Genomic DNA, 18,483 nt, shown 5'->3' on the forward strand with positions numbered 1-18,483 from the left:
CCCAGGCTAGAATGCCATGGTGCAGTCTCAGCTCTCTGTAGCCTGGACCTCCTGGCTTCAAGTCATGTTCCTACCTCAGCCCCCTAAGTAACTGGAACCACTGGTGCACATCACCATGCCTGGCTAATTTTTAATATTTTTTGAAGAGACAGGGTTTTGCCGTGTTGCTTATGTTGGTCTCAGACTCCTGAGCTCAAGCGATCTACCCGCCTCAACCTCCCAAAGTGCTAGGGTTACGGGCATGGACCACTTGCCTGGCCAAGATTCACGTTTTAAAAATAAAAATCAAATATAAGTTAGATTTTCTGCTTCACATTTTATTTTGCAATGGAAGAACTGGAGAATCACCTCCACCAAGTACTTGGGAGTTGGTAGAAATGACCAACAAGGAGATTATACTGAAGAGGAGAGAGAGGTTAGCTGACCATGAACTTGGAATTTTGCCTGGCTTGTGGAAATTTGCTCATGGCCATGGAAAGTCGTACCACTAAACTACTGAAATCTCTCTTATCGTCTGCTTTCCATAGCATTTGATGATGAGTGTAAATAAAACATTCTTTGACTGGTTGATTTGCCCTTCCTTTTCTTGTCTCTCAAGAATCCAGTTAATATAATCAAATAAGGTAACATGACTAATATTTCTTTTGTGGCGTAAGGTTTTTTTTCCCTTAAATCTCTATCTTTACCATGCATCATGGATAAAAAGTGTATGAAACGAATATAAAATACCCTCAAACCTATCACTAGATGCTGGTATTTCTAGATAATAATTGTGAAACTTTTCTTGATTGAATGCTAAGTGCTAAGCATGTTGCATACATCATTTAATTTTTGCCCCTGACGACTTCATGGAGCCAGTTTAAATCCAGATCTCTGTGAGTCTGGAGGCCACCCTCAGAACTGCTACAATATCTTGCTGCTTTTGCATGAAAATTGGCAGGTAGAAACCGATTATTATCCTGTTAGAAAGCTGAGTCTTGGCAGTAAATTGCTCCAGATTGATAGGTATATTTTCTTTTTGATTTTGTAATGAAAAAAAGGAAAAGAGAGCTTTTAAATTATGGAATGCAAAATTGTAGCTTATCATTCAGTTGTGTTATTAAAGCTCTGCTGTCTTTTTTCATGCTGGTAAACCCTGACTTTTCATGTGAGTGAGAGTTAACTCAGACACTCTTGTCAGAAAGCTTACAGAAGTATTTTAAGTATGTCTGGAAAGATATCATAGTCATCTAAGTTGTCTATTCTTGTAAGAAATGCAAACATACGATGATTTGGTATAAGAAATGATTTTATTTGCAGAGGCAAATGTCGTTATATACATATATACATTTTAATCATTCTGATTTATTGATAATTTCTTAGACCAACATCAAAAACTTTGTAATGCATTTCACTTTTTTCTATTCTTTTCCTTCGGTTTTATGTTCAAATAAAAGATGTCTAATAGACCTAAGAGCACAATTTGAGTTAGGAGACCTTTAATAAGCCATAAAAGGAATTGCTGATGTGGGTTGTGTGATGGACTCTGAGATGCCTCAAAAGAAACTTCTAGTTGACCTTCTTTCACTAGTAATCGTACATTTCTTGTTTCCTCCTTAGCTCCCCATGCAGGAGTCAGCCCAGCAGAGTACTATCATCAAATGGCCCTGCTAACCGGCCAGCGCAGCCCCTATGCAGACATTATTCCCTCAGCTGCCACTGCTGGCACGGGGGCCATCCACATGGAATATCTTCATGCTATGGATAGTAAGTGACGGGGCTGTTTTTTGGAGTCTTGGGAAATGGGAAAGGCTACACTTTATAAAACAGGGAGGAAGATACAAAGATTAGGTGGTTGTGTAACTTTTCCCACTGGAGGAGAAAATGGAACCACTACCATTTGGTGCTCTGGTTCGCTTGGTTTTGTAGAAGCTTCCAGAGATTTGGACATCCTGGGACTCCTTGTTTAGCTCAAGGACACCAGCGAACTGGCAGATGCAGCCAATTGTAATTGACAGTGCTATACAAATATTAACTGGTCAAAAAATATTAGCCCATGTGACACAGTGAGATTCATCTCTACAAAAAATTAAAAACTAGTTGGGTATAGTGGCATGTACCTGTAGTCCCTGCTACTCAGGAGGCTGAGGCTGAAGGATCACTTGAGCCCAAGAGGTCGATGCTGCAGTAAGCCATGGTCATGCCACTGCACTCCAGCCTAAGTGACAGAGTGAGACCCTGTCTCCCCTAACCAAAAAACGTTTTTCCTGCCATGAATATCTTGATAACAAAATAAGGGAAAGGATTTGATATATGGATGGACTTCGCCCTCCCACTCAGTTTCATGGATTTTATGCTTTAAAAAATAATTTTTAAAAATACCTATTTTGGTTTTACATTTTTGCCTTAAATGATTTAGTTTGCCCCATATGTTTTCTTTACATTAAATAATTATATTTCACTAAGACCTTTTGTAGCTGCTGAATATATGAGAGGATCAGAATAGTTATCAATAGTTACCAAATAGCTTATTTGGAAAAAACTAAAACTTTTTCCAAATCAGAAGGGGCTACTTTTAGTACCTAGCAATGGAATAAGATGAGATTACTTGATGCATGTTGTATCACTTATTCTGGGGTCCCTTAAGTGTGTAGTGATTTCTGTGTGTTACTTATGTAGACGCATAGACAAAGAAGCCTATAATTACCTCTTGTCAGAGCATTCCAGAGCTCTCATCTCTTCAGATCCTTTAAGGACACATCTGTTTGCAGGGCGCTCTGAAGTGAACCTAAAGCATCATCCAACTCATACAACAGCAAAAGCCACTACCTTTGAATAGGAGCACAATATGACTTTGAGTAGGGCATTTTCTTGGAGTCTTGTTTGTTTTTCCACGTAGCAGCGATTCACTTAGGCTTTTCCATCTACAATCTCTTTGGATTCTTCTGTGACAGAGGGTGAGCCTATGTCAACTCTAGTTATTCAGTCCTGAGGCTTAGAATAGAAAGAAGGTGATTGTTTCACACAGGGGTGAAAAATCTACAGCCTCAGTCTGCTCACCACACAGAACTACTTTTGTGTGTTTCATCAGAACACAAGAGTGTGTTGGTGTCCACCAGGAAGCTCATTACTGCATGGAATAAATGTGTTACATAAAATAAATGTGTTACATCTTCTGCAGGGGTTTTGTTGTTTGGCTTTGTAGCATAGAGAGCTTACATTTCAGATTCATCATAACCACATTTCAATTAGCGATTGCTGAAAAAAAAAAGTTGCGTTATTATGCAAATCAGTTATTTAAAATCTGCAAATAAAGAATTAAAATAAGAGAGAATCCTTGGAAGGGCAGCCTACATTTCTTTCCCTATTTGATGAGAATGTGTTTAGTCAGGCAAGTGGCGGTTTTTATCTAAATAAAGGATGAAGCTACCCTTTTACTTTGTAAAAACTAATTAAAGGAATTTTAATTTGCCTGAGTATATGGTAAATTGATTGTCATTAAGTAGGAATTTAGATGTCCTATCATTCATCACATAAAAATAAACCTCTTTTTTCTTTGTCAGAATTTCTTATTAGAATAGAGAAACAAAACAATTAACAAAAAGCCAGATCAGAGATATCTTTGTTAGAACAATAAGAATGCTCTGGCTTATATTTAAGAAGGAAGCTGTATGATCAGTGAAGAACTGGGCTACTTCTCTTTTGGCAATTTTGAAAATGCTAACCTTGTCTTTTAGCAGCTCCCTTCAACAGAGTATCCCAAATCACTATCCCCAAATGCTGAGTTTCTCTTCTTTTGCTTGGTTATTAAGGAGCTGGGAAGAACATATTAAAAGACTGGAAAGTTCTTAAGGCATTATATTCTTTTCCCCTAAAGCAATTGAAGTAGTGCTTATTAATAGTTATTTAGTTAGAATATAAGAAGATTACCCAGAAATTTTGACCATACAAAGAAGTGAAACACTAATCCTCAATTCCTACATTGGATATCCATCTGCAGTGGTAGATCAAAACCTGGGATCTGTCTGGTCACTCTGATCCCATGTTACAGATACTTAGGACTTCTTAATTAACACAACCCTCAGTAAACTGGGTTCAGTGAGCACCTGACTTTTAAATAGTGGGCATATCTGGGTTTCAGCAAGATGTAAGGCAGAGTGTTTATATGTAGCTCGTTAGGATAAACTTGTCTGTTTATGGTTCCAATTCTACCTCTTAGGGTTGGATATGCTCTCATACCTCTTAGGTATGAGAGCAAGTACTCCCTATAAGGAATATTCTAGAGATAAGGGCCCCTGAAGACCACACTATTTATATTGGTGGAAACAAATAAGAGCCAGTCATGGAAGGAAAAACACAGAGAGGAAAGATTCCATGCCAGGCTGTAAGCAAGCCAAAGGGTTTCATGGAAGGGGTGAAAGGGTCTTGAGAGACCCCTCACCCTCTTTAGAGGTTGTGAGGGGGATGTAAGGCTCTTGGTGTTTGAGAGCATCAAATGGGCTTCTTTGCATCACAATTAGTTAGTGATGTAAAAAGTTAGAGATTTTCTAGGGATGTATCAGAATGGATAACAGGATGTCTAGCATGTGCTGTCAACTTCTAGCTGCCAATGATCACTGAGTACCATTGAGAAAGGCAGTTTTTGTTCAGGATTATATGGAAGTTGACAATAAATCTGGTTTGTCCTTGGGAGTTACTTGGAAATGACACGTATTTCTTCACTGAAAAACTTCCATGATGGAATTAGCCTCTCATGGTGAGTAAATGTGAAGGAGTTGTGTGAAAGTTTAAGACAGATGCCATTATAAAAGTAAGATGCTGATTTAAATGCCTAAAAATATGCACATAGTTGAGATTGCTGTTTTGTACTAACATTCTCTAAATCATTCTATTCTAAATGAAGGAATTCATTTTAGATGTGCCTGAAAGAAAAATTTGAGTAGGTACCACATTCATCATTCAAGTTGGTTTTTAAGTTTTATGCATGGATGGCGCTAATTTACTAAATTTCAGCTTGTGGATTTTTTCCCCTTATTTCTATAGTATTGAGAATAAAGTATTTCATATTCATCTGTCCCATTTTATTGAATTATCTCTAAGCATGTTGGATTGTTATCTTCTGTCAAGAACCATCTTTTTTGAAAAAAAGTATTCCCAAAGAATTTTCTGGAGACCAAGAGCCTGGACATCTTTTTAATTAAGAAAGATTACCTAGTACTTCAGTTTTTCTGGGTACTATAAAATTGCCATGTTCCCATAAACTGGTATACTCATTCTGTGAGATGTTAGAAACCCTTCATTTTACTTAAAACTAATCATGTTTGTTTTGGTTTGCCTCTTACCGGGTGGGATTATGCTCTCATTCTTTTATTAAACTTTAGTTTCGTGACTCTGTAATGTAAATGTGACCTTCAAAAAGGCAGAATGGACCTGTGGGCCACATTCATCTCTTTGTCTTGAAATTCACATTTCTAATATCTACCAAATTTGAATGCAAATTGGCATTTAATTTTGAACTCTTTGGGAAGAAACCATTTTATTAAGTTGAGATGCGTTTAAGTTTGAGTTACTCACCTCTGGAGTTGGACTCCATATTAAGACTTCATCATTGGAATCTTCTTGAAGGTTAAAAATTTGAGTGAATGTGTTACCCTTTATTGGGTCTGACTGGAGAAACAAGGTCCAGAGAAGAATTAAAATGTCCCTTCAGCTCATTGTACCTTATTATCATGCTCACAGGGGTTTCTCCTCCACTGTGGAAAATCTGTAAACGAGCAACATTACCAGCTTTTAAATGTTTCTTGGGATTTATCCTCTTATATGATGGGGAATGTAGGGCAGAAGTTCTCAATCTCGGTGATATTTGGGCCAGATAGTTCTTTATAGTGGGGAGAGTGACCCTGCTACATTATAGGATGTTCTGTAGCATCCTCAGATTCTACGCTCTAGATTCCAATAGCACCCAGAGTCCTGAAAACCAGAATATCACCAGATATTGTCAGATGTCCCTTGGGGGGCAAAATTTCTCTCAACCGGTAACCACTGATTCAGGGTAATTATTTAGAAGTTGTTTTAATAATGCTTTAAGTATACCATGGAGCAGGTAACTCTCGAAATCACTGGGCACTGAGAGCATAACTGAGCTGAATTTTTAATCTTAAGATACTTTAATTCATTTTCTTCCTTTGGCTCGTGACTTAAAATGGTGTGTGTTGGGGTGGTGAAGGTGGTGTGTTGCAAGTGTGGGAATCACTGTCTTTGTCGCTTGTGGTGAATTAATGATGGGAATATCTAAGCAGCCGTCAGATGCATAAATCACTGGAAATGAAAGGGATAACACATAAAAGTCTCTGCCTTTTGTTTAGCAATTTATCATTTTGCTTGCACATTAATAAACAGAGCTCCCCCGAGGTAAGCCCCTGGAAGATAAATATTTCTCCCTAATTTCCTCAATTGTAGCTAGTAGATCACATGGGGGAGGAGATGTGCTTGTCACCGCAAGTTGCCAGCTTCTTATCCTTCACTTCTTCCACGTAGGTGAGTAGCAATAAATAACTGGTATAGAGTCCAACTGCAGGTAATTAGGTTCTGTTTTGTTTATATAACAGGCACCAGATTCCCCAGCCCCAGGCTGTCAGCCAGGCCGAGCCGAAAACGTACCCTGTCCATATCACCACTGTCCGATCATAGCTTTGACCTTCAGACCATGATAAGGACGTCTCCCAACTCCTTGGTCACGATTCTCAATAATTCCCGTAGCAGCTCTTCAGCAAGTGGCTCCTATGGTCACTTATCTGCAAGTGCAATCAGGTATGTATTTTCCTGAATTCATTATGTGTTTTTTAAATGTAATGTCAGCCCTTGTCTGCACCTGTAGTGATGCATCTTCAGTACCGACTGCCTAGGAGGTAGAGTAAAACCACATGATGCTGGGCTTATAGCAAGAGACAGGTCAGATATCACAATGAATTGCAAAACCAGTTTTTGGGCCTCAGATTATTTTCTGTTTGCAGACTTCAGTCAATAGCCCATATATAGAAAGAGCAGTTATTCAGTTATGATGAAATCCATTTCGTAGAGACAGTGAGTATGGCAAATCTTTTTATACAGCCTTTTCCTTCTAATAATGTTCTCTAGAGAAAAACTGACTTCATACCTGGTTGTATGACATGTACAACATGAACAAAATAAAAAGACCAGTCATGGCAGAAGTCTTGTCCTACAACTCTTAAGAGAAAAGAGTCCATTGGGAACGAGAGAGGAACAGCAGAGCTTTTTGTCTGATGAAAAATAAGTGCAGATGACTTGGAAGGCGTAGTTATCGGAGGAAATCTGGCAAAAGAATATTTCTTTGTTTTTCTGTTAAGTATTTTTAGCTTAATATGAAAGATCCCTATTTTATCCATACACCTTTGTTAACCATGGATAGTTCCTTGCTTGATGGAAAGTGCTTTGACACTTCCTTGCATGAAGTACGTCACATCTGTTCTTACAAGCACAGACTCTTGTAAACATGATTCACATAAAATATTTCTCACTGCTAATGATCAGCTTGGACTGTTATCAATAAGTAGGAAATACAAGTAAGTTAACATACAGAGTTTAGGTGAGTTAGCTGATCATTTATGTTTTGAACTGAACCAGCTCACAAATGGTTATTTGAGACATAGAATTACTACTCTGATCAATTAATTTAGCAATCCTGTTTATAAATTTTAGCTCTCATTTTTCCTAAATTTTTTTTGCTAATAATTTAAGGATTCAGTTAGTAGCAGTCTTTTTGAATTGTAGTTTTGTTAACCGTGAATAATTCCTTGCTTGAAAAGTACATACTAACGAATGTTTTCACTAGCCTTGGTTTTAATAAGTGAGGTCTTGTTTGCTTCTGTGAATGGGTAGTAGATTTATTTGTTCATTGTTGGGTCTTTCATGGTAGATATACATGTTAGGGAAACCTCATCAGTTCAGAAAAAGAACTGTTTGCAGGAGCAAAATACCCACATTTACTAAAAATAATGAATACCCTTGTCTTTCCCTAATGTTCTCCCTTAAAGTTTTTTTTTTTTTTTTTTTTTCTTTCCTTGTTCAGTTATTAGCAATGTTCTTCAGTGGGCGTGTTAATATTTAAATGTGGCAAATCCTAACTTTAAATGATGTCATTTTCTGCTGCTTTTCTTTGTTCTTTTCATGTGGTCACTTAAGTGTGGAAACATGGAGAGCTGCAAGCAACAGTGCTCACATGAGAGCAGTCCGTGCACAGGGAGGGCTCCTGGGACATTTTCCAGATTAACCACTGGAGTCACAAATATAGGCATTAGAGTTGAATACGTCTATGGTCAGATTCCAGCTTTGCCACCAACCAGCTTTGCAAACCTAACTTACCCCTCAGCTCTTTGAAGTTTAGTCTTTACATTTGTGAACTACAGATAAGACACTCCCTGTATAAGAAGAGGGCACATTTTACTAAAGCTGGTGTGGACCTGCAATGGTAGGATGAGATTCCTACCTGAGGTGACGTTTCAGGTGGAGCTGAGCTGGGATGGTTCATCCAGGAGAGGAGGCATCACAGACCTGTCTGTGCTACCCTGTTCTCCATCCCAGTCTGGCCCCATGGAAGCATGCCAGTCTCAGAACCCTGGCCTGTCTGTTCCTGCACTCCTGGCAAATATTCCCAGGTCATGGACTAACACGGACTGGAGGTCACTTTACTGCAATTATGCAATTGCTATGTAGCATGACTAGAAGTCATAGCATCCAAGTAGCAGAAATGTGGCATACAGTGATATTCCACAAAAATAACACACAAAATCACTTTGTGAACATTCATTTCTCTTGCTTCTATACTTTTTCTTGCCTCTTGCTCTCTGCCCAGCTCTTGACTTTTTACAGCATCTAAAGGACATAGATTATAATATGGTACAGAAATGGTCACAATGCTATGTTTACTTATTCTTACCCCAGTGTCCTGTCCTTAGTCCTTACAGACTTCCTGGTGTCCTCATCTTCACCCAGGTAAGCTAGTGTCAGTACTTAGGAGACTGTGAATCTGCTGACTTGAAATCATCACTGCCCATCTTGTCTCCAAGGAGCTATATCATACCTCTTTATATCATTAGAGATGGAAGAAGAAGATTCACTTAAATATCAGTCAGGTCCTTGGAGGCTGTTACAGTTAGGTAAAAGAAAATGGGCCCATTGTGTCCTCAATTTTTTTTTGCCTTGAGACTTTGGATTGCATCTTTCCTGTCCTAGTACAATCTCTCCCCGTTTAGTACGCATTTGCTATATTTTAGGACAATATGTCTTTTCTCACACATAGCAGGTAATGCAGACTACCCAAGATGAGATCAGCTTCCCAACTAATGATGATAATCATTGTTATCATTGGCACCACTGGCCAGTTCTTTAGCTAAAGGAATGCTAGTGTTGGGCTTACACTGGCTCTAAGTTCCATTTTGTGAGATCAAAAACTAACTTCAGGAATAATCAGTTAGGGGTGGCACCAGAGTAGAACAGGGCAAGGAAAGGAAACAAGGAGACATCTGGGAAAGGTAGCTGGCTTTCTCAACAGTGAAAGGTGTGAGAGAGAAAGTGGACTTCAGGTGTGTTTAGTCTCTGCGACCTGCTGAGTCACAGGGCAGGTGCAAGGCTCAGGCTCACTCACTGTTCTCACATCATAGCTCTTCGGCAAAGCAAGTGGTGCTATTCTTTTTTCTTTTTTCTTTTTTCTGAGACAGTTTTACTCTTTTTCCCAGGCTAGACTGAAGTGGCATGATCTTGGTTCTCTGCAAGCCGCCCCAGCCGCCAGGTTCAGGTGACTCTCCTATCTCAGCCTCTCGAGTAGGTGGGATTATAGGGGCTCGCCACCACTCCCAGCTAATTTTTTTGTATTTTTAGTAGAGACAGGGTTTCCTCATGTTGGCCAGGGTGTTCTCGAACTCCTGACCTCAGGCGATCCACCCACCTGGGCCTCCCAAAGTGCTAGGATTACAGGCGTGAGCCACCGCGCCCGGCCTTATTCTTGTTTCACACCTAAGCCCAGTGGGTCTTTGCAAGATGAAGTCAGCAAAGTTCCGTGCCTGCTGGGCGTCAGCACTAGCACTCCAGTTTCCTGCTTGTTAATTTAAACACGCTTGACTTTCACGCTTACATGTTTTCTGATACCTAATTTGCTGTTGGTATTGGCAGTGCATCAGTAATTATGTTTACATTTCTAAACATGTTATTAAATGTTTAAAGATACTCATTCAGTATCTAAGAAATGCTATTGCTGTCTCCTTCACATCTATGCCCTAATGCAAATGCTGTTCTCAAAGATGCCTGTAATAGCATTTACCACTATTTGACATTTCCGTATTTACTTTCTCCTTTAGTAGTCTGCTATTCATTTCTCTCCAATAGAACAGAAGCACCAAAGAGCAAACATCTGTGTGCCTCTTGTCCCCTCCCCTGTGACACCTGCATTCTCTCATATTGACACCATTCAGTAAGTAGTTATTGAGTGAATAAATTAAGGAGCTCTCCCAAGAGTAATTAGAATTCTCATCATCACCTTATTAAAGTAAGTTTCTACATGGTAGATAAATAATTCTGGTTTTCCGAAAGTTGCAATCTATATGAGTGTTGTATTATTAACTGGCTGTAAATTGATAGAAACAGAGACAGAGGGGTGGATACAAAATAAAGGATTAAAGAAGCAAATGCCTATTTTAAGTTTGTGTGTGGTTTTTGTGTTTATATATTTACTTAATAATCCAGAGTACTATAAAAATATCGTGTAAACTAATATTAATTCACAAAAGCCCATTGGCATATTATAAAAGTACTTGATTATGTCAGATTTTTAAAAATGCATTGTCTAGACATACATGACAAGTCTTTTTAAATCTCATAATTAAAATAGCTTTCAAAAATAACTCCATGTACACTGCAAAGTATGTTATAAAATATTCTTTGTTTCAAGAAGTTGTGGGTTCTCCATCACACAGAAGACTCCCATCAAAGACTAGAAAATTTATATTTATCAAATACAGCCAGTAACCCCCCAACTCTACATAGTTAAGACTAATGTTGTAAATAGCCAATGAATCACAGTAGATTAAAATAGATTACCTTTGCTAAAACCTTCTCCCTTAGGAAATTGAGCCGCCACTGGAAGAGAAGGTGTTTTAAGTGACCCCCATCTTCTGTCCTCTTCTGGCAAATGTAAAGGGTATGAAGAAATGAGTGCCTCACTCATTTCTAACCCACTGGGTATCACTTTCACTTTCTATTGAATGGCTACATTGAAAGTAATTTTATATTCTTAGTAGTTTTAAGTCTGGTGTGACCAGGGAAGAGATCTCAGTGAAAATGACATTCCCATGTTGCACATCACCCCACTCAGTGCCGAGATTGCCAGCTTCACAAGACTGTGCAGGGTTTTTCTGCTGCCAACACTGATGAGCTCAGCCTGATGACCAGAAGGCAAGTTGTGCTTTCTGTTTTGTGTGTCGTCAGCCCCCTCCGACACTAGGACCCTGGAGTAAGGATGCATCTGGCAGGTCCACTAATACTGCCTGAGGCAGGCTAGGAGTCAGCTCGGCCTCCATAGCTCCTTGGCTCTGTGCTTTGTAAACACCTTGCTTAGATTCAAGAAATAGCACACCAATGAATTGAGAAACATATTGAAGAACAGATGAATATGATGCCAAATTACCCATGTCTTTAAAATTCTCATTCTATCTTTGAAAAATTAGGAGATGACATTCCCTTCCCCCATTTTCAGTAAAATAATTAATACTACATTAAAACGATAGCTCTCATTTACTTCCTTAAAAGTAATTATCATTACCTGATGCAGTAGTTTTACATAGTATTTCATTTAATACTTATTAATTCTCCAAATATTTAGCTGAGTTTAACTCTATGTTAGTCACTGTACTGAGGGAATGGGAGCTACACAAATGCTGAGAGAAACACAACACCCACATTCATAGAACTTACGGAAGGGAAAAGCCTTTAAGCATACGCAGATGAATGAACACAGGAATGAATGAATGAACAAAGGAGCTTGTAAGCGTTCTCATCAGTGCTGTAAAGGAAATAACCCAGAAGGGCCTAATTCACAGGACTGGCCAGTGACTTATAGGACGATGACAAGCCACGCTGGAAAGCTTTCTACAACTTTGTAAGAAGAAGGCCAAGCAGATGAAGGCCCTTAGGTGGGAGGAGTAGGGCATTGAAGAAACCATCAGCAGGTGACAGGTAAACACGGGTTAGCCAAGGCACAAGGTTGGTGACACAGGCAGGGGCCAGGTTCCACCACAGCATCTTGGACCAGAGATCTAAAGGAAATAGGAAGGGCCTAAGATCTAGGGGCTTAGATCTAGAAGACCAGAGGTCTGAGAGTCTTCCCTGGAGGCCTCCACAAGGTAATTTTACAGATGAGGAAACTGATGTTCAGAGAGGTTAGCAGGCTGAATCAAAGGCATTCTGTTACTCACATGGCAGAACCATGTTTTCCACCTGGTGGGTCTGAGTGTCCTCTTTTTGTTGACCAGACACACTTCTTTCTCTCTTAGAAGTCCTCAAATGAGAAGCATGGTGAAAAGGATGGTGGGAAATGCTATTTATAATAGAAATAATAATGTCTGATGATGTTTTGAGGAAACTGATTATGCATAAATTAACATAGGATTTTTTTAACCACGTCTAACATGCCTGATGAGCCGGATCTCATGCGAGAGTGTGTTACCACTATTCACGTTGATGGAGGTCATACCTATTTGGCTGCTTAATGGCAAGTAGCTTTTCAGCTTTTTAGATCACTTTCATAATATAAAGCCTAATGTATTTTTCTCCAAAGCATTAGAGAGCATATGCCCAAATGTAAATGTTGAGATACTTAAGAGTATGTGGGTCCTTATTTGTGTACTCTTTACTTCTGAGGCTGGGCTGGGTTTCCAATCAATAAACTTGCCCTGGGAACTTTCATAGATGGAAGTGGAAGCTTTATTTTTATTTATTTATTTATTTATTTATTTATTTATTTATTTATTTATTTATTGTGACGAAGTCGCGCTCTGTTGCCAGGCTGGAGTGCAGTGACGCTATCTCAGCTCATTGCAACCTCTGCCTCCCAGCTTCAAGCAGTTCTCCTGCCTCAGCCTCCCAAGTAGCTGGGACTACAGGCTTGAGCCACCACACCCAGCTAATTTTTTTGTATTTTTAATAGAGACAGGGTTTCACCATGTTGGCAAGGATGGTCTCCGTCTCTTGACCTGGGGATCCACCCATCTTGTTCTCCCAAAGTGCTGGGATTATAGGCCTAAGACACCGCACCCAGCCTGGAAGGTTTATTTTTTTTCCTTCAGATAGAAGCACAAGTGTGCATGTGTCTCCCTGCACATATACAAGTAATGATAGCTGTTGGCCCATTCTCTGCAAAACTGGAAAAAAAAAAATGGTTCTTCAAATGGCAGCTATTGTGCAGCAAATTCCACAGCTGTAACCAAAATGAGGATGATCTCTTAGTGCAACAGTCACAAAGTAGCCAGGATGTTTGGCTTTGATTTGAATGTGTCTCTCTCCCCTCTTTTCTTAAAGTCAGTTTCCCACATTTTGGTACCATGTTATCTCAGTGTTATCTCAACTCCTTAAAACAGGAGTTGCCTGACTTGACTTCCAGTATTGGTTTCATGAGCAAAAGAGTTAGGAGAGGTGGGATACTCAATGGATCATCTTCAGCCTGTAGAAAACTAGGTTTGTTGCAGCATAAAGTTTTTTTTTTTTTTTTTTTGAGACAGAGTTTCGCTCTTGTTACCCAGGCTGGAGTGCAATGGCGTGATCTCGGCTCACCGCAACCTCTGCCTCCTGGGTTCAGGCAATTCTCCTGCCTCAGCCTCCCGAGTAGCTGGGATTACAGACACGCGCCACCATGCCCAGCTAATTTTTTGTATTTTTAGTAGAGACGGGGTTTCACCATGTTGACCAGGATGGTCTCGATCTCTTGACCTCGTGATCCACCCGCCTCGGCCTCCCAAAGTGCTGGGATTACAGGTGTGAGCCACCGCGCCCGGCCCGCATGAAGTTTCTTAATTTCAGTGCCTTGGCCTAAAGGAGTACATCCTGATACTATTTCATGAGTTTCTTTTAAGGATATTGAAAAAAAATCAAACTTGAATGAAATTTAACAACCAGGCTGGGCGAGGTGGCTCACACCTATAATCTCAACATTTTGGGAGGCCGAGGTGGGTGGATCACCTGAGGTCAGGAGTTTGAGACCAGCCTGACAAACATGGTGAAACCCCGTCTCTACTAAACATATAAAAAATTAGCCGAGCATGGTGGCTGACACCTGTAATCCCAGCTGCTCGGGAGGCTGAGGCAGGAGAATTGATTGAACCTGGGAGGTGAAGGTTGCAGTGAGCCGAGATTGCACCACTGCACTCCAGCCTGGGTGAGAGAGTGAGACTGTGTCTCAAAAATAAATAAAATAAAATAAATTTAACAAGCAAGGCAGCTGGAAGAAGTGTGTATAGGTGGCTGGTAGACAGAGTTGATTTTACATTTATATTTACAAGGCATTGCCCAAGAATCCAGAGGTGCCACGTATTCATTACTCTTCACATTGGACTGAGAGCTGGTGCCTCTGTGATGGAGCCTGATTACCACCCACGCCTGGGCTCGCCTGTGGCTAAGTACTCTAATGCACCGCCTGCCTGCCCAGCTCTGTGCATGCCATGCTGGGTCATTGAGAGATTTCAGAGATGAACCTGGAAACTGAAGAGCCTTTCTTCCTGCTCAGCTTCCCACATCCTCCTGTGCCCTTTCCCCACATGTATCGTATGCTGGTGCAGAAACCCTGCACTGTGATAACATGGGAGTGAGATATTCCACAGCAACTCTATGGAAAAGCTGTAATTTTAGGGAAGAGTTAAAAATGTTCTGTGGATTGAAATCATCAAACAATAAATAGTAGCTTTTACTTACTTTCCTCAATTGTTTTCTTTATTTTTATGTAAAAACAAGTCTCTTGAATAGTATAATCAGCTCTTATTTACTCTTCTAGTTTAAAGGGCTACAGCAAGCTGTATTATGGCTGCTTTATTTATAGTATCATTGTTAAGGAGTCCAGTATATCCCACGTGCTCTTATTCCCTGCCATATATAGAATTTCTGAAGCATTTAAAAAACATAGGCTTTTCTCATATACTATTTTAATTGGGTTTTATCCATTTGGTTTGAATATTAGTGACTTCGAAGTGCCTATATGTATAGTAGGGTGAATAAATGTTTAATGGTTGATTTTCTACAATACGAACTTACAGTGTTTCCATTTTATATAGCATTTTGGGAATAAATATAAATTGGATTAGCAGATGAATCACAAGGGTTTCTGTACAAATGTTGACTTACATCACTTCCCTGGTGTGAAAAAAATAATATTTATGGTGAAAGTCAAACATGATTATGCATATCCAAGTTTGATATATTAATTATAAATTATATATAACTTTCTGATTACAAATGATTACTTTTTCTTTGGAAACATAAATGGGATTTGTTTAAAGTACTCAGTTAAAACTTGCTAAATTAATGAATGAGATGCAGTGTTTAGACTTTAGGACATTTATTTTGGTTGCTTAACAGTTTTCCTTTTACCTGTACTTCATTTAGCCCTGTTGGGTATAGTTTTTGAGATTCCTGGAAAGGAGACTTCCACGTAAGTGAGGTGCTACTGTGCTGTTTATGGTAATGCTAAGAAACAAGGACTGGTTTGCAAAATTTGATCACACTTTTAAGAGAATTGACAAAACTTTGTATGTCTGACTTCCGATATATATTTACATCAGAACTTCCTTAAAGATTCAGACTTTGAGAATTTCATGTTTAAGTCTTTGTCAAAAAGAAGAAATTGTTCCGAGTCAGACATCGGTTTGTTAATCACCTTTAACTCAGCACAGTGCTCAGTATGAAGATGAAACTGACTGAGAAGTTATCCTTATTTACACAGGCTCTGCATCCAGTGCAATCCCTTTTAAACTAACAACCCAGTGACCATACATCTGCCCTGATTCTGAAGCTCTCTAACATCCACATTTTTCTTCTTATCTGCTCTTTATTAAAATCAAGGGCAAATTAATTTTTAAATAAATTGATTCTGGCTCTATAATTGTTGCCCTAGAAGAGTGTTTCTCAAAGTGTATTGTAAGGAATACTGGTCTCTAGAAGCTCTTCCACCTCGTGCTGCCAGCTTGTGTCTGGGGTGGACATTAGGAATGCACAGAGAAGCAGGCCTGGGCTATGTTCCAAAGAGTTTGATGACCTTGGTACTACTCTCTCTTTCCCTCCATTACACGCACTCACCTCAGGAGGCCTGCGACTGTGTTGTTGCTTGAGAAGATCTAGGGCATCTGATACTTCGTTTCTACTGATCTTACTGACTAAATGTAGATAAACAGTTACAAGTCACATGTTTATAAATGTTTGTTGTTGTTGTCTTAAATTACCCCATCTTTCATGTAGTAATTATTTAGAAACCAAAGCTATAAAAGTAATTTTTAAAAATAATAATGTATTAATTGTTGAATACAGAGAATCGGAATGTAAAATTAATCTCTTGCGGTGACTCATTGGAAAGAGTGGGGTGAACAGAAACATGGAGTCCATGAGGATGGGAAGTGCAGTACCAAAGTTTCGACTGTAGGTTTTATGTCCTGCTTTAGAGAAGGCATGAGAGATTCTTAAAAATTTCAACCCTAGGCCGAGCGCGGTGGCTCACACCTTTAATCCTAGCACTTTGGGAGGCTGAGATGGGCGTATCACTTGAGGGCAGGAGTTTAAGACCAGCCTAGCCAACGTGTTGAAACCCTGTCTCTACTAAAAATACAAAAATTAGCCAGGCATGGTGGCACATGCCTGTAATCCCAGCTACTTGGGAGGCTGAGGCAGGAGAATCACTTGAACCTGGGAAGCAGAGGTTGTAGCAAGCCAAGATCGTGCCACTGCACTCCAGTCTAGGCAACAGAGCAAGTCTCCATCTCAAAAAAAAAAAAAAAAAAAAAAAAGTTAAGCAATAGTATCTGTGGTAAATTTGGAATGAATACATGAACTATTTAGGAAGATTCTTATGTAGGGCCCCTAAGAGTAGAATTAACCTTTTGTTTTTAATTCTGATCTCTTTAAGCAGCAAAGTCTGTCCTGTGCCATTGAAGTGCCACAGAAGGAAATAGATGTAGAGGCCAGCTTTGTTTGTATAATACTGCTTTGCAGACAGGTTGTCAAATTGTAGTTTTCAGAGGATTTTGAGATGAGACGATGGTCCTCGATTGTCCGGGTGTCAGTGATGTAATCACAAGTGTCCTTGTGAGAGGGAGGCAGGAGAGTCAAGTTAGGGTCGGAGGAGGAGGAAGGGGAGGCCTGAGTGTGTGGAGCCCTGAGCTAAGGAATGTAGGCAGCCTCCTGGAAACGGAAGAGGCAGGAAGCCTAGACCGTCCTGAAGCACGCAGTCCCGCCGGCCCATTGCAGACTTCCGACTTCCAGAACTGTAAGGTAATAAGCAGCGTCTGTTGTTTTAAGCCACTCAGTTTGTGGCCGTTTATTGCAGAGGCAACAGGGAACTAATAGACAATGAGGGAGAGATTTAGTCACTGATTGACTCAGTATTGTGCATCTGCTCTGCCAGCCATGGTGCCTGGCCCCCCTGGACCTTGCCTTCTAGACAGAGAGACAGAATGAGTTTTGGAGAGCACTGCGTGCTGCCATGAGAATAGAATTGTCACGCAGTAGAAAATGATTGAGCAAGGAGGAACAGAGGGGGCTTGTTTGGATGGGGGCAGGAGGCTAAGAATGCACCTCTAGGGAGGTGACGTTTAAGCTGGAACCTGAATGTAAAAAAGGAAGTGTGCGTGCTGAGCTTTGGAAGCCAAGGGTTCCAGGCAGGGGACACCACGAATGCTGAAGGTGCAGAGGGACTCATGCTGTGACATGAAGCAAAACGATGCAGGACTCCCCTCTGACACAGCCCTTCCCTCTTGGATTTAAAGGAAGAGGGTGGTGGCTTAGGGTTTCTTATTCTCCCAGTGGGAAGGCCTCAGGAGATTATTTTCATACCTTGATCTTGCCCAAGAGAGTTGAGGGTGTGCATGGGAAGCATCCTTTTTCATGGGCGTTTTGTCTGTGACTCTTGACATCTGTGTGCTGTGCCCAGTCATCACCCGTCCTCAGCCCCAGCACTCTGCAGGCAGTGTTCTGAGAGCACAGGAGCCTTAACTCCCAAATCTGTTCAGTAATACTGTCAGAGCTGAGAACTTGCTACTTTTGTCATCAAATTCTAAATTGGCTTTGTCATCTGGAGTGGAGCAGCCCTCCTGCACACAGTCCCTGGCAGGAGCAGCAGCAGAGGGCCAAGGGCCAGCTCTTCTGGGTCCAGACAAGCTGTCCCATACCCTGCCCTGGCCCAGCTCTGTGCATAGGAGGAGGAGAGTGTTTCTGTTGCTGGCTTCGTGTGAATAAGCCCTG

At 40.3% G+C, this 18,483-nt stretch overlaps 1 protein-coding gene across 4 annotated transcripts in view; it reads left to right on the top strand.

The window, feature by feature from the left end:
* The window catches only part of GLI3 (GLI family zinc finger 3), a 270,545-nt gene that overhangs the window by 186,029 nt on the left and 66,033 nt on the right, over nucleotides 1-18,483 (top strand). For all 4 annotated transcript variants that reach the window (XM_074379780.1, XM_003930761.4, XM_074379781.1 and 1 more), the window contains 2 exons: nucleotides 1,600-1,746; nucleotides 6,588-6,789. In XM_074379780.1, the coding sequence (XP_074235881.1) occupies nucleotides 1,600-1,746; nucleotides 6,588-6,789 (349 nt within the window). The remainder of the gene's footprint in view (nucleotides 1-1,599; nucleotides 1,747-6,587; nucleotides 6,790-18,483) is intronic.

Source organism: Saimiri boliviensis, chromosome 10 (assembly GCF_048565385.1).
Source record: "Saimiri boliviensis isolate mSaiBol1 chromosome 10, mSaiBol1.pri, whole genome shotgun sequence".
Classification (NCBI taxonomy): Eukaryota; Metazoa; Chordata; class Mammalia; order Primates; family Cebidae; genus Saimiri; species Saimiri boliviensis.